The 15,090-nt window shown below is 39.0% G+C and overlaps 1 protein-coding gene across 3 annotated transcripts in view; it reads left to right on the top strand.

Moving 5' to 3' along the window:
* The first annotated feature begins 9,891 nt into the window (after nt 1-9,891).
* The window catches only part of LOC113640669 (cullin-3-like), a 30,582-nt gene continuing 25,383 nt past the window's right edge, over nt 9,892-15,090 (top strand). For 2 of the 3 annotated variants that reach the window (XM_027143267.2, XM_027143264.2), the window contains exon 1: nt 10,543-10,842. In XM_027143267.2, the coding sequence (XP_026999068.1) occupies nt 10,780-10,842 (63 nt within the window). In that variant the 5' untranslated portion in view covers nt 10,543-10,779. Of the gene's footprint in view, nt 10,006-10,542; nt 10,843-15,090 lie in introns of those variants that run through there. The other variant, XM_027143265.2, reaches the window with a different exon arrangement.

Genomic DNA, 15,090 nt, shown 5'->3' with positions numbered 1-15,090 from the left:
GCTAGTTAACCAGGACAAAATCAACACCATAGCTAATTGTGTAACTGAACTTTAATACCCTACAGGCTAGAGACACTGAGGACATAAAACTGATTTTTCTTATCAGTTATACCACACTTCGAACACTTCCTGACATTTAGTACTGTGTCAACCTCAGTATTTTTTAATACGCTGACTATGACTGACATGTTTTTTTATACTTTACTAAACCTAAAGATTAAAATATATACATACAGGGCATATCTATCTACATGTACAGCATTTAGCAGTCACTCTGATCCAGAGTGACTTACTTACTGTACATTTTCTTATTTCAGTTTATACACCTGAGCAATTGAGGGTTAAGAGCTGGTGGAACTTGGGGGACCTGGGATTCGAACCAATGACCTTCCAATCAGTAGTCGAACACCTTAACCACTGAGCTACCACATCCCACAAGCTATCAATCAATCAATCAATCAATCTATCTATCTATCTATCTATCTATCTATCTATCTATCTATCTATCTATCTATCTATCTATCTATCTATCTATCTATCTATCTATCTAATACAATAAAGAAATACAATGATTTTAGATGATTTAAGACCGACAGACACAGACAGACAGACAGACAGACAGACAGACAGACAGACAGACAGACAGATAGATAGATAGATAGATAGATAGATAGATAGATAGATAGATAGATAGATAGATAGATAGATAGATAGATAGATAGATAGATTTTCTGTTAAAATTTGACTGTCTCAAATCATTGCATTTCTTTATAGCTACATTGTAAGCTAGTCAATAATGCCAGTTTGTTGGCCATTCGCACTGATAGGATCTAAAAAGTGCGACCCACCTTTTTTATTCCTTCAAATAAAAAGAGTATATTTATATCTATATATACAAATATCAGTATCTGTATCTTTATTCCTTATGCTATATAAAGAAGGCGATCCTCAGTTGCCCAGCAACTAAGCCACACAACAGAACTCCATTTGCATGCTGGGGATAAGAAAAAAAAAGAGGTTTTAAAAAGTGTAATAAAAATGGGAGATGGAGTTGCTCAGGCGAAAGACATAATTACACCCTCAGTGAGCCAATCGGGACTGTGGAGGCTAAAAAAAAGAGAGCTCGGAAAGGACCACACCCAGTCCAGAAAAGTCAACAAATGCCTTTAACTACGAGGTCATCTGCTTATAGGGCAGCGAGAGACAGGAGACAGCAACAAACTCTAATATACTGAGTCATACTGAGAGAGAGAGAGAGAGAGAGAGAGAGAGAGAGAGAGAGAGAGAGAGAGAGAGAGAGAGAGAGAGAGAGAGAGAGAGAGAGAGAGAGACGCAAAGTCTGCTTTCCTTCCATTTCGAATCTTAGTGCATTACCACATCCCTGTTTAGCCAATGGCATTGCTCAGTTAAATGGCAGAGGAAAGAAAGAGAAAACCACAGAGATGTGGCACAAGTTACTTAAAGAAACCGTACCCAATGAGTGAAACAACAGTGTTTTTCATGCTATGACACCTGTTAGATCAGTAAATGTTTTGTACAAAAAACAACTATTCATAAGTGTTCAGAGTCTAACATGAACATATGCAGAGAAAAATCAGTCATTTAAAGCACATACTTCCAGGTTAGAAAAAATGTTATAATAACACTTTAAAATCAGAAGTAATTTATCATGAAATGCTTAAAATGCATGAAACAAATTCATATCTGGAAACAAAACACTCAGTAAAAGTCTTAGGACAGTGGGCTGATTGGTTGGAACGGCAACATCTGTATGATGAGACAGTCATGACAGGTTCAAGATTATATTCCAATCTCCGAAATCATAACTTATACAGAATCCTTGAGAGATGAATGTTTAGAGATGAAGAGCCTAAAATAGACTGGAAGTATTCTACTAAAATATCTAAAAATATATGTTATTGGTGACAGGCTCTGAGTAAAGCTCTGAGTATGTTGGTAAACTCTGAGCAAACATTTTTCCTTTTTTTTCTCTCACTACAGGGAAAGGTGTGAAAAGGTTTATTTATGGTAATCACACATATAATACAGACACAGATTCTTACACATCTCACACTGAATGACATCATCACTTATACCACTAGACACCAGTCTATACACTCATTAAATTATGTAGAAGAAATTGTGTGACATAGGGGACGTGGTAGCTCAGTGATTAAGGTGTTGGACTACTGATCAGAATGTTGTGTTTGAATCCCAGAGCCACCAAGCTCCTGCCCCTGAGCTGTTCCCTTATAATGATGTCTGCCAAATGCTATAAATATAATTTTCCCTAAAACTTCATATCACAAACACAAATACAAAATCTCCCCATGACTTAAAAAACACTGTGTACCTCTTTAGCATTTGTCTGTTTTTTATTTTCTGGACATGTCACATCCTCCCATCATCAACTGTACATGAGCTGTTTCCTTGCATTTGCCATAGCTGTGAGCACAGTGCAAATCACATGCAAGTTAATAAGGCAACTTGAGAAAGATAATGAAATAGAATACTATATTTAAACATAATGTATTTTACAGTAAGCACTTCACAAACACAACAGCATTCAACATCTTACTGACATGTTTTAAATAGATGCTTCGGAGGAGACGAAGAGAGAGATAAAAACCTACATGGTTGCCAGCATGCTAACTTACTGTATCGAAAGCAACCTAAGGGGAATCCCAAATGGCGTTGAACTGTAGGTTCACATACAAATATGCACATTAGGGAACTAAACACGCACACACTGTGAGAGTGAAATTATCTTGAGTGATTATGGTTGTAGGGATATTTGACAAGCCATGTTTTGATGCTGTCACTGCAGATCTCTTGCGTGATGTTTTAGCTCACAGGATGCCCACATGCCTATGTTACCTTCTATACTGCCTGATGCCTGATGTCACTCCTCTCACCCTCTGAACCTACTTCACTCATCCTGATGCTCTACTTTTCCTTAGAGCTTTTAACACTTGTGACTCACCTTCTATTGTTGTGCATGATCCCATAAGGATACTCTAAAGATCAACACCTCCCAAAATAAGTTCATGCTCAAGTCTCACTGTTCTTCAGAGGATAATCTTACCTGGATACCTAAGACTTGCAACTCAGAGCTCCACAGGATTGCGATGCTCATAATAAACATTTAAATATACTTTTTCTTCTGGATTTCTGGTATTGTTAAAAGTTCCATACAAACAAAATTGAATTGCAATTACATTTTACTCATGATTAAAATAAAAAATTGGTCAAAAGTTTGTGGACACCTGATAATAGCACACTTATGGTATGTTCTGTTCTGTTTTTATGTCCCATTAAAGATATAGTCCCCTATTGCTGTTAATAATAATCTCCATCTTGTGTAGGTTGTTTGAGTTTACATTTTGAAGATTCCCTTGGAAGTGCAGGGCCTTGTTTAAAGGCATGAACTCACAACCTCTGTCCAACATTTTAACTTCACTTGGGTACAACTTCTCACGCCGTCTTTTACACCGACTTTTGGTTTAAACCATGTGTTCATGGAGCCGGCTTTGTGCACAGTGGCATTTTGGGTGCCTTACTTCCTTCCAATTTAGTGGCCACAAAATGGGGAAGACTCACTGTAAGATGTCCAATACATTTGGCTTTATTGTGTATTTTTAAATCCACCTCTTGCTTTGGCTCTGTAGCTAAGTGCAGCAATCGAACATAATCAACTTAATAAACAACTCGTTTTCTGTGTATTTCCAGTTATACATGGATGCCTATCATCATCTGTGTTTTTGTATAATACTGTGGTGTATCTAAACTTTATGGAGTTTTGCATACTGCACCATGATCCTAGATAAAAAGCATTTCCTTCCTTATAAGTTATAAAGAGAAATGACAATATACAGTATACCACCTTGACATGATCATTTCAATTGCACAAACAAATCTTAAAAGGTCATTTAAATCTAAGAATATATACATTTTAGTTTCAATGCAACTGCTTAAAATGCAAGTTCTTCACATAGAGTAAAGCAATTATAGTCCAAATTCCCAGTGTTACATTTATTTTGCTTAAGGTTTATCTGTGACATTCAACAGTGAACAAATGAACGACATCTAAAAATATTGTGGTTTACATGAAAGTAGTAACTTGGTATCTATTTAGCACATGCTAGTGCTCGTGCTTGAGCTAAATATAACATTAAATTAGCAACTATAAAAACAACCTAATATACTTATCATATAGCCGAACTATAATACAATATGCTACAATAATACAAATATTACCAATAAATTGACTGTAAAATGCACTAGCCGTTTATGTACTGAAGTAATAATATTAACAAGTGTAAATCTTTGTTATTTACAACTAATAGAGGTGGTTACAACTGATTTCCTGGATGAAACAGTACAATAATCCAGTAAGATTTGGTTGAAATAACAAAGAAACTAAAAAAAAAAAACGTCATCGCTGTGAGATCTGTAATAGAAACCAGAAAGCAATTTCTGCCATCTGCTGTTTTAATTGTTACATTGCAGTTTCTGCTAATTACAGTATCATGACAGCTTTAGTAGCATTTCGGAAAACTTTAATGATTTCAGCATTCAGTGGAGTAGGAGTTTCAGGAATCACAATTGAAAAGCCAATCTATCTGTACATAGCATTGCACATTATTCTACACGATATGATGGCTTTTCTCCCTGGCATGAAATCTTGTCCATGAATTGTCCATCACATCATGTGCAAACAGCCTCAGGAACAGTTCCTGCCCAAAGCCATTAGAGAACTGAACACCAAAAAACACCATCATGAAATGTTCTAATCTATTTGCACTGCACACACTCACATCTACACATTTTATAGACTCCCACCTTATATTTATTTATTCCGAACCACAAATCTGTACAATACCTTACTACTACCTTACTATATTAATCTTAACTTTTATTGGTGTAGTTTCATTTATAATACACTGTTCACATGTGCAATATGTTAATACATTTCAGATGTTTCTTTTTGTTTTGTCTTCAGTTGCACAAAGATAGGCATTGTTAAACAAGTTTTGAAGTTAAATGAGGTAAAAATAAAAATTAATAAATAAACAAATATATAAATCACTGTTCAACTACCCAATACCAACAGATCAACAGACTTATTGACTAAAAATATCAAATTTATAAGAAAGATGGCTAGAAATAGCATTAGCCTGAATAAAAAGCTGCATCTTACTCATATATATAAGAAACTTTGCATAATACAATTTTATTATTGCAATAAACCATGAATGGTTAATAAAGCAGTTGCAAAGATGGACTAGTTGAGAAATATGTATATACTATTAGAATATTCATTCATTCATTCATTCATTCATTCTATTAGAATATATCTGGCATTATTACTGTAGTTATAAAAGTGGTTATTTTAAATCTTGCCACCAGGAAAAGTTCGGCAGTATCAATGTCCTGGACCTTGACTGAAACTTCCAAGACTTACAGTATTATGTTTGCAATATCCTGGGAAATTTTTACAGATGGAAAATTTCAGGAAAATAACAGGAAAATATGTGTATCAACTGGCAATTAATGGGATTAACTGGGAATTTACAAAATTGTAGTTTAGCCTATAACTGGGAACTTAAATGAAGTTGAAATAAAAAAAAAATCTTGCAGGATAAAACAGGATAAAATTGGTTAAAACAACCATATTTACTGCAATTTCAGTTAAATTTCTACCTTGCACACTCATCAATCCCACGCACACAACACTTTGCCTACTGCAGGGCTATTGAGACCAAACCCCCAATGCACTGTGCATTCATCCATAACATAACACACATCATTTCTTGAATATTGCACACAAAATAATATCCATCTTGGTGAGTATTTACATATTACAAAATTATATTTAAAACTCCAGTGTGCTTTATGTAAGCTATTGTGCAGTTATACCATTGTAAATACAAATACCTGCATGCATGTTAGGTTGATTGGCATCTCTGGAAAATTGTGTGTGTGTGCACGCCCTGTGATGGGTTGGCACTCTGTCCAGGGTGTATCCTGCCTTGATGCCTGATGACACCTGAGATAAGCACAGGCTCACCGTGACACGAGGTAGTTTGGATAAGCGGTAGAAAATGAGTGAGAATCAGAATCAAAAAGATATATGTGTATATATCTATTAATGTTATAAAAGTGTTTATTTTAAATCTTGCCACCAGAAGAGTTAGAATGGATCAACATCCTGGACCTTGACTGAAACTTCCATGACTTTGTATATAAACAGAATTAGGGTTGCAATATTCCGGGAATTTTCACGGCTGGAAAGTTTCCATCGGAATTAATGGTAAAATATGGGATTAAGTAAATTGAATTAAACATGATATTTTGAAGTAAAAAAAAAAAAAAAAAAAAGGATTTGTTTGCAAAATTTTCTTCAATTAGGCTATCTTTATTTACAAGTTTAAAAAAAATCACTTTTTACAGTGAATACAGTGTACATTATGCAATAACAATGTGCAATAACCTTACATTTAATTAATACCATTTCGATCATAGTACATCCCTGCATCTCATTCTAATATATTCCATTCTATCATCTATAGCAGAACTGTACATACAATTTATTATGTTGGCTTTGTAGAAGCCAACATTCTGTTTTCTGTTATAAGCTTATTATTATTAATGGTGCTTGCTAAAGCAACTTTCTTATTCTCTTGCTTACTTATTATTAATGGTGCTTGCGAAGCATCATTTTTGTTATTCTGCATACTTATTAATGGTGCTTGCAAAGCATCATTATTGTTATTCTGCATACTTATTATTATTATTATTATTATTATTATTATTATTATTATTATTATTATTATTGGTGCTTGCAAAGCATCATTATTGTTATTCTGCATACTTATTATTAATGTGCTTGCTGAAGCACATTCTTATTCTCTTGCATACTTCTTCTTCTTCTTCTTCTTCTTCCGGACACTTTTATTGTGTATTGTGTAACTTGTCCCGCAGCTTTTGTCCTAGACCCATAAATGAGGTGTCAGCGACTGGCTCACTGAGGAGAGGTGTGCTATGACTTTTATAAGCGATCCGACCAACGATGTTCGCACAGCGGACGAAAAAGCGTCCAAAAAGTCCCATAGACATGAATGTGAAATTCCTAAAACTCCTTTAAGCTCTCACACACGCAGCGTGCGCAGAGCTCAGGCACGGCTTCTCTCTCGGCAACCTTAAACACTCAAAGAGCCATTTGGAGCCGTTTCCCACAGGAAAAATACCACAGGGAGCCACAAAACCCATTTGACATCTAAAATGAAGATAACACTGCATATATCGTTTTTTTTACCTTTATGGAAAGTATAGAAAAAACTGTAGTGTGTTGCATTTATGAAATCAAATAACTGCTACCGATTAAACGCAATTTTATTTCTGCAGGCAAACAAAAATATTTTGAACAGTTTGAACTAACCTGAAGAAAAAAGACGCTGGGTTGAAGGTTACTTTCAAATAAAATGTTTAATATATAATTGAGTCCTTCGTATTCATGACCAGGGCTCTCAAGTTTTGAAGACAGGCAAGCATGACATCTCCAACCCCTCGCTTTCTTTCACTGGATGTTGTGTTAAATCTTTCCCAGATAGTGATATTTTCTGATTGGCTATTGTGTAGCCTCTTTTTTGATTGGCTGATAAGTGTCAGGCTCGACTAAGAACTGAGACGCGCTTTATTCCTGCCCGGTTCCACAGAAGAGACAGCAGTGCGGACTGATACATTTTGGGTGCTGCGGCTTATACAGTATGATATATATAATATATATGATAGTCAAAAAGTTTTTCTGCGTGAGAATACGATGTGTGGCGGGAGAGCGTGAGAAAAGACCCAAATGTGTGACTGTCACTCTCAATGCGTGACACTTGAACGCCCTGCATGACATAAAAAAAATTTTACTTGCCGGCTGCAGCAAACCAAAACTGAGCCTGCTTCTGTGTGTCGGATTTCGCAAGTCGGCAGTTATGACGCATATTTTGAGCGACCAAAAAAAAAAAAAAATTAAACACGGTTTATTTTAATGTTACAAGAGCATCATTATCTTAGAATTTAGAATTTTTTTTTTTTTTTAAATCTAACTAACAAAGATAAAAGATTTAAGTTAAATATTTATTTTCCAAATCTACAGGGAGCCGCAGCAGAGGGATGAAAGAGCCACTTGCGGCTCGGGAGCCGCGGGTTGCCGACCCCTGTCCTAGTCAATGTAGATGTAAAGGAGACTCTCAATACATGTAACTATCAACTCCACACTATCCATCCAATGATTCCAAAAGTATTGGCCCCCTGGTGACGGCACTCGACACCATGTGACGTCACGTGTAGCCCCGCCCCCAAAATTAGCGAAATCAAAAATTTCGCACATGAACATGTCATATATCAAAACACTCAGCACATGAGGGGAACTGACGTCACGTGTAGCCCCGCCCCCAAAATTAGCGAAATAAAAAATTTAGCACAACATGGACATGTCATATATCAAAACACTCAGCACAATGAGGGGAACTGCCCCTGGGTATTTTGGTCACGTCATGTGGGGCAGTTCATGTGGGGTCACATCATGTGGGGCAGTCACGTGATGTCACGTGAAAAAATAAAAAAATTGCACAACATGGATGTGTCATATATCAAAACACTCAGCACAATAAGGGGAACTGCCTGATGGGTATTCGGATCACGTCACATGCTCATGTCCGCTCACCTCCAAAAGTATTGGCACTCTAGCGATCCAGTAATGCTCAGCACAATGAGGGGAACTGTCTCACGTGTATTTTGGTAACGTCACGTGATGCCTTTGCGAATACTTGCACCGTCAAAGCCAACATCAAAGTTTGTCACGACAAACTTTACAAATCTAGTTATTATTATTCTTCTTAGCCAAAAATTTATCAAGAGTAACTCCTCCTAGGGCTTTCGAGCCACATGCACCAAATTCGGATATGTCGTAGACCCTGGTCTGAAGTTTGTTGCTTCTATTTCTCTAAGCGATCGTGGCAGAGCTTAGAGGAATTTTCGGTTTTCCCATAGTCGACGATCGAACATCCCATAGACTTGAATGGGGAATTCCGAAAATTCCTCTAAGCTCTCACACACGCAGCGTGCGCAGAGCTCAGGCATGGCTTCTGTTCTGTGTTCTATGCAGTATAATAAGTGGAATCCCATAATGACTGCAGTATTGACATGAAATGTCCAAACCCTCAGTAGCCACTTTTCGCCAAAAGTATTGGCACCCCACCGGGTATTCTGATGACGTCACGTGACGTCACGTGTAGCCCCGCCCCCAAAATAAGCGGAATAAAAAATTTGCACAACATGGACATGTCATATATCACAACACTCAACCCAATGAGGGGAAGTGCCTCACGTGTATTTTGGTCACATCACGTGATGCAAAAATTTAAAATTTGCACAACATAGACATGTGACATATCAAAACACTTAGCACAATGAGGGGAACTGCCTCACGTGTATTTTGGTCACGTCACGTGATGTCACGTGACGTCACATGGAAATTAAAAATTTGCACAACATAGACATGTGACATCAAAACACTCGTAACACTTGTATTTTGGTCATGTCACATGCTCATGTCCGCTCGACTCCAAAAGTATTGGCACCCTAGCAGTCCAGTAGCTTTCACAATCTTTCTGTCCACTCGCCTCCAAAAAGCACTGGCCTTTATGAATACTTGCACCGTCAAAACCAACATCAAAGATTGTCGCGATGAACTTTACAAATCTAGTTTACTTTTCAACTTGTTTTTTACATATTTTTTACGTATATTCTTGGTAACCTCATCTAGCTGTCTCTGTGTACTTGAAGCGTCTGACACTAAAACTAATTATTTGCATACAAGCATACTTGGCAATAAAGTTCTTTCTGATTCTGATTCTGATTCTGATACTTGTCAACCCATCTCCATTCAGGCTCTGACTACCACAGACAAATTTATTCCTACAGTTGAATCTGATGATTTCGTCAATTCAAGTAAGTTTTGTTATTACTTTGGCAAATATATTTTATCTACAGTATTAAAGTTTATTTAACAAATACCAAAATGTGTTTATACAGTATCTGGCCAGCCAGTAAATCAGATATGCTAAATGTAAGCTAGCACTATTTTATTGACAGTTTATGAGGCTCACTAACTCAAGCTGTTCTGCACTTTCTTCTGTCCTCTGTGTTAGCCAGTTTTCTGTTATTTTACAGAAGTACAGTACTGGTCATTTTTTATGATAGTGCATTTGATAAAAAAAATACAGGACAAACTGCATGCAAAGCTGAATTTTCATCATCCATTAAACCAGTCTTCAGTGTGCAATAATAGTTATCCATCAATCAATCTATCTATCTATCTGTCTGTCTGTCTGTCTGTCTGTCTGTCTGTCTGTCTGTCTGTCTGTCTGTCTGTCTGTCTGTGCATTGTGTGCATTGCATTGCATAACTGTTTTTACAAACTTTTTTCCAAACTACCTGCACGCGCCCCGCGTGTATGAGATCTCGCGTGATTTGGCGTGACCGCACTGCGAGAATCCCACACATCCGCCATCAGTGCAGCTAAACACACACTGAGTAGTATCAGTAAGCTAGTAAGTAGTAGGCAAGTCTTATTAACAACACAGAGACAGACAGAAGCCCAGGCCTTGAGGAAAAAAAGATCGAGTAGGGATTCAGAAATGATTGTATGACGCTGTCGTGATTAAATAACAACCGCCAAAACCGTGTTTGATGTTTGAGGAGATTCTACACACTCACTGAAACATGTCCAATCTGTGCAAAAGCGGCACCAAGAAGGACACTAAGATGAGGATACGAGCTTTTCCTGTAAGTAGAAGCCGGTATTATTAAGAGCAGAGAAAATCCCAGCTTTCTCCAGCCCCTGTTTGACATCCTGTGCTAATCTGTGCTGCTGAATCTTTCCTACCTGCTTCCAAAGCTGTCAGAGTCCTGCGTCTGGTTATCTTCTACATGCTATGAAGTTTAAAGCACATTTTAAACACATGCACAAATGAAACCGACGTTTGCATGATGCAAAAAAACCCAAAACAAAACTTTTTTTTTGCCAGTTAATTAGCATATCAGAGAAGATGAGCTAGCAAGGTAACATTAGCCCCTGGTGCCACTATACAGATAGTCAGCTGATTTTGCTTCACATTTTATTGTCATGCAGACTGAAAGCTTAAGCCACTTGTCTGGTTAGTGGTTAGGGGTTTGAAATAAGCATGTTTTTGAATGGTTTGTTGTTCAGCCTCGTAGTTTAGCATGTAGACAACTGGGGTTTAAAAGTTAGCATCATTTTCTCAGCTGGCTAGTTATGGCAAGGAAACTAAATGTCAGTGCCAGAGCTTTAACACTGTGTGTTGTTTGACAAGTGAGACTATTTGTCAAACAGACTATCAGTGTAAAAAAACTAATAATAATTTTATTATTGTTTCATAATTTTATTGAATGTTTTCCGACTAGTTGCTGCTGGAGGACCGGTTTGTTTTGCTAGCTTTAGCCAGACAATAACATTATCTGTGGCTTTGTCTTATAGCAAAACTACTGTTCACGTGAAATTAACACGCCTCCTGTGCTTATTAGTGGCAGGAAATCATTTATGAAGTCAGCTTGGCTAGTTTTTAGTACTGTTCCATCACGTCTGGATAACACACACACACACACACACACACACACACACACACACACACACATCACATATATACACTCACTGGTCACTTTATTAGGTACACCTGTCCAACTGCTTGTTAACGCAAATTTCTAATCAGCCAATCACATGGCAGCAACTCAATGCATTTAGGCATGTAGACATGGTCAAGACGATCTGCTGCAGTTCAAACAGAGCATCAGAATGGGCAAGAAAGGTGATTTAAGTGACTTTGAACGTGGCATGGTTGTTGGTGCCAGACAGGCTGGTCTGACTATTTCAGAAACTGCTGATCTACTGGGATTTTCACGCACAACCATCTCTAGGGTTTACAGAGAATGGTCAGAAAAAGATAAAATATCCAGTGAGAGGCAGTTCTGTGGGCGCAAATGCCTTGTTGATGCCAGATGTCTGAGGAGACTGGCCAGACTGGTTCGAGCTGATAGAAAGGAAACAGTAACTCAAATAACCACTCGTTACAACCGAGGTATGCAGAAGAGCATCTCTGAACACACAAAACATCGAACTTTGAGGCGGATGGGCTACAGCAGCAGAAGACCACACCAGGTGCCACTCCTGACAGCTAAGAACAGGAAACTGAGGCTACAATTCGCACAGGCTCACCAAAATTGGACAATAGAAGATTGGAAAAATGTTGCCTGGTCTGATTAGTCTCGATCTCTGCTGCGACATTCAGATGGTGGGGTCAGAATTTGGCATCGACAACATGATAGCATGGATCCATCCTGCCTTGTATCAATGGTTCAGACTGGTGGTGGTGGTGTATTGGATATTTTCTTGGCACACTTTGGCATCAGTACCAATTGAGCCTCGTGTCAATGCCTCAGCCTACCTGAGTATTGTTGCTGACCATGTCCATCCCTTTATGACCACAGTGTACCCATCTTCTGATGGCTACTTCCAGCAGGATAACGCACCATGTCATAAAGTCCAATAGAGAACCTTCAGGATGTGGTGGAACGGGAGATTCGCATCATGGATGTGCAGCCGAAAAATCTGAAGCAACTGCGTGATGCTAACGTCAATTTGGACCAAAATCTCTGAGGAATGTTTCCAGTACCTAGTTGAATCTATGCCATGAAGGATTAAGGCAGTTCTGAAGGCAAAAGGGTGTCCATCCTAATAAAGTGGCCGGTGAGTGTGTGTGTGTGCATGTGTGTGCATGTGTGTGCGTGTGTGCGTGTGCGTGTGCGTGCGTGTGCGTGCGCGTGCGTGCGTGCGTGTGTGTGCGTGTGCGTGTGCGTGTGCGTGTGCGTGTGTGTGTGCGTGTGTGTGTGTGTTTTATATATAAATATATATATATATATATATTATACACAGACTTGTTTTGTCCTGGTCAGGGACATTGTCAGGTCCTGGTGGATAGGGGGCAGGAATACGCTCCATCATAGAGTTTAATACACATATATACAATGCATCCATTTTCTGTACCACTCATCCTATGCAGGGTCATGGGGAGGCAATGTGGACGACACCCTGGACGGATGATCACAGGGCACAATCACACACATTCACAGTGTTAATATGACAGCATGCTCAAGGCTAAGGCTGGGTCTTTTTCATGCAGTGAAGTCTGTAGATGACAGTAGGGGGTTAAAAATGTTTAAGCTGGACTGGTTACTTGAGCCACACTAAGATATCGGTTGTCATTGACCTTCCACCACTGTTTAATGGCTTTTCTCCAAAGTATGCAAGCACTTTGTTCTCTATGTGACTGTTAGGATGTCCAGATTGTCTGCTCTCTTCTTCGCTGAGTTAGAGAAAGAGATGGGAGTTATCGTTTCTGCACTTAAGCTAATCTCTCTCTCTCTCTGTCTCTCTCACTCTCTCTTGCTCTTTCTCTGTCTCTCACTGTACAGTATGTGAGAATTCAGCTTAAGTGTGGCTTGAAAAGCCTGTGCTGATTGCTGACTTAAACACACACTGAGTGTGCATGTGTGTCTCAGCTCAGAAACACAGCACAAGAGTTAAGAGCTGTGGAAACTTCTTCAGGGTGACTCCACAGATCAGGGTTGAGTTTCAAGCATTTCCTTTTTTTTTTTTGCTTTGTTTTTGTGACAGACAGCATGAACTGGTGGTAGCACAGTGGTGCAGGTAACTGGTGGTAGCACAGTGGTGCAGGTAACTGGTGGTAGCACATTGGTGCAGGTAACTGGTGGTAGCACAGTGGTGCAGGTAACTGGTGGTAGCACAGTGGTGCAGGTAACTGGTGGTAGCACAGTGGTGCAGGTAACTGGTGGTAGCACAGTGGTGCAGGTAACTGGTGGTAGCACAGTGGTGCAGGTAACTGGTGGTAGCACAGTGTTGCAGGTAACTGGTGGTAGCTCAGTGGTGCAGGTAACTGGTGGTAGCTCAGGTAACTGGTGGTAGCTCAGGTAACTAGTGGTAGCTCAGTGGTGCAGGCCAGTGGTGGTAGCTCAGTGGTGCAGGCAACTGGTGGTAGCTCAGTGGTGCAGGTAACTGGTGGTAGCTCAGGTAACTAGTGGTAGCTCAGTGGTGCAGGCCAGTGGTGGTAGCTCAGTGGTTAAGGCATTGGACTCCTGATCTTGAATACCAGGACCAGCAAGCTGCCAATACTGGGCCCTTAAACAAGGCCCTTAACCCCAAATTGCTCAGTTGTACAAAATGAGATAAACATGAGTCTTTCTGTATAAGTGCCTAATGGTGTAATTGTTCTGAGGATGCAGTGCTTATACATTTGTTTTGAATTGTTTTTGTTTTTAAGTTGTCATGTTCCTGTGTTTCCTTCTTCCCTGTAACTCACATACTTTCTCTTCAGATGCTATCGTCTCATTTCCGTGCTTCCGTACCATGTGGCTAACAAGCTTCTCTTCATCACATGCCATTACAGAAACACATTTTATATGCTATGCCTGCTGTTATTCATCCTGTAATTAAGGCTGTAACTGTAAAGTAAACCTGGGTTACTATAGCAGTTACTTCACAAAGCACTTAATCTACTCCTTGTTTGTTAGACATCTGCAACAACGTCATCGTCCTGGCTACTCGCCGAAGATCAAGCAACACAGCCGTACAGCAGAGTCGAGTCGATGTGCAAATTACAAACAAAGATGCACATAACCTTTTTGTTAATATACAGAGGATTTCTATTGTTTTTTTTTGAAAGGGATGGAAACCCATGCTTGACATGCCAGGATTTTAGATCCTGAGTGGCTTTCTCTTCTATCCTAACATCTGGCAGGATATTTGCAGGTGCCTCTTTAGCGCCGGTTTGGTTTCAGACTCCCTATCTTGCATCAGTACAAATGCACACGGAGAAACGTAAGGTGCTTCAACTCAACTGTGTCCCACAGCAATTCCCTGCCACTCGTGGTACATATGTTATGGAAAATAATTGGTGCAGGTTACTTTACTTCTGCCCCTTTTCCACCACAAAGAACTGA

Source organism: Tachysurus fulvidraco, chromosome 22, assembly GCF_022655615.1.
Source record: "Tachysurus fulvidraco isolate hzauxx_2018 chromosome 22, HZAU_PFXX_2.0, whole genome shotgun sequence".
Taxonomy (NCBI): domain Eukaryota; kingdom Metazoa; phylum Chordata; class Actinopteri; order Siluriformes; family Bagridae; genus Tachysurus; species Tachysurus fulvidraco.
This window is presented reverse-complemented; position numbering and strand designations above follow the sequence as displayed.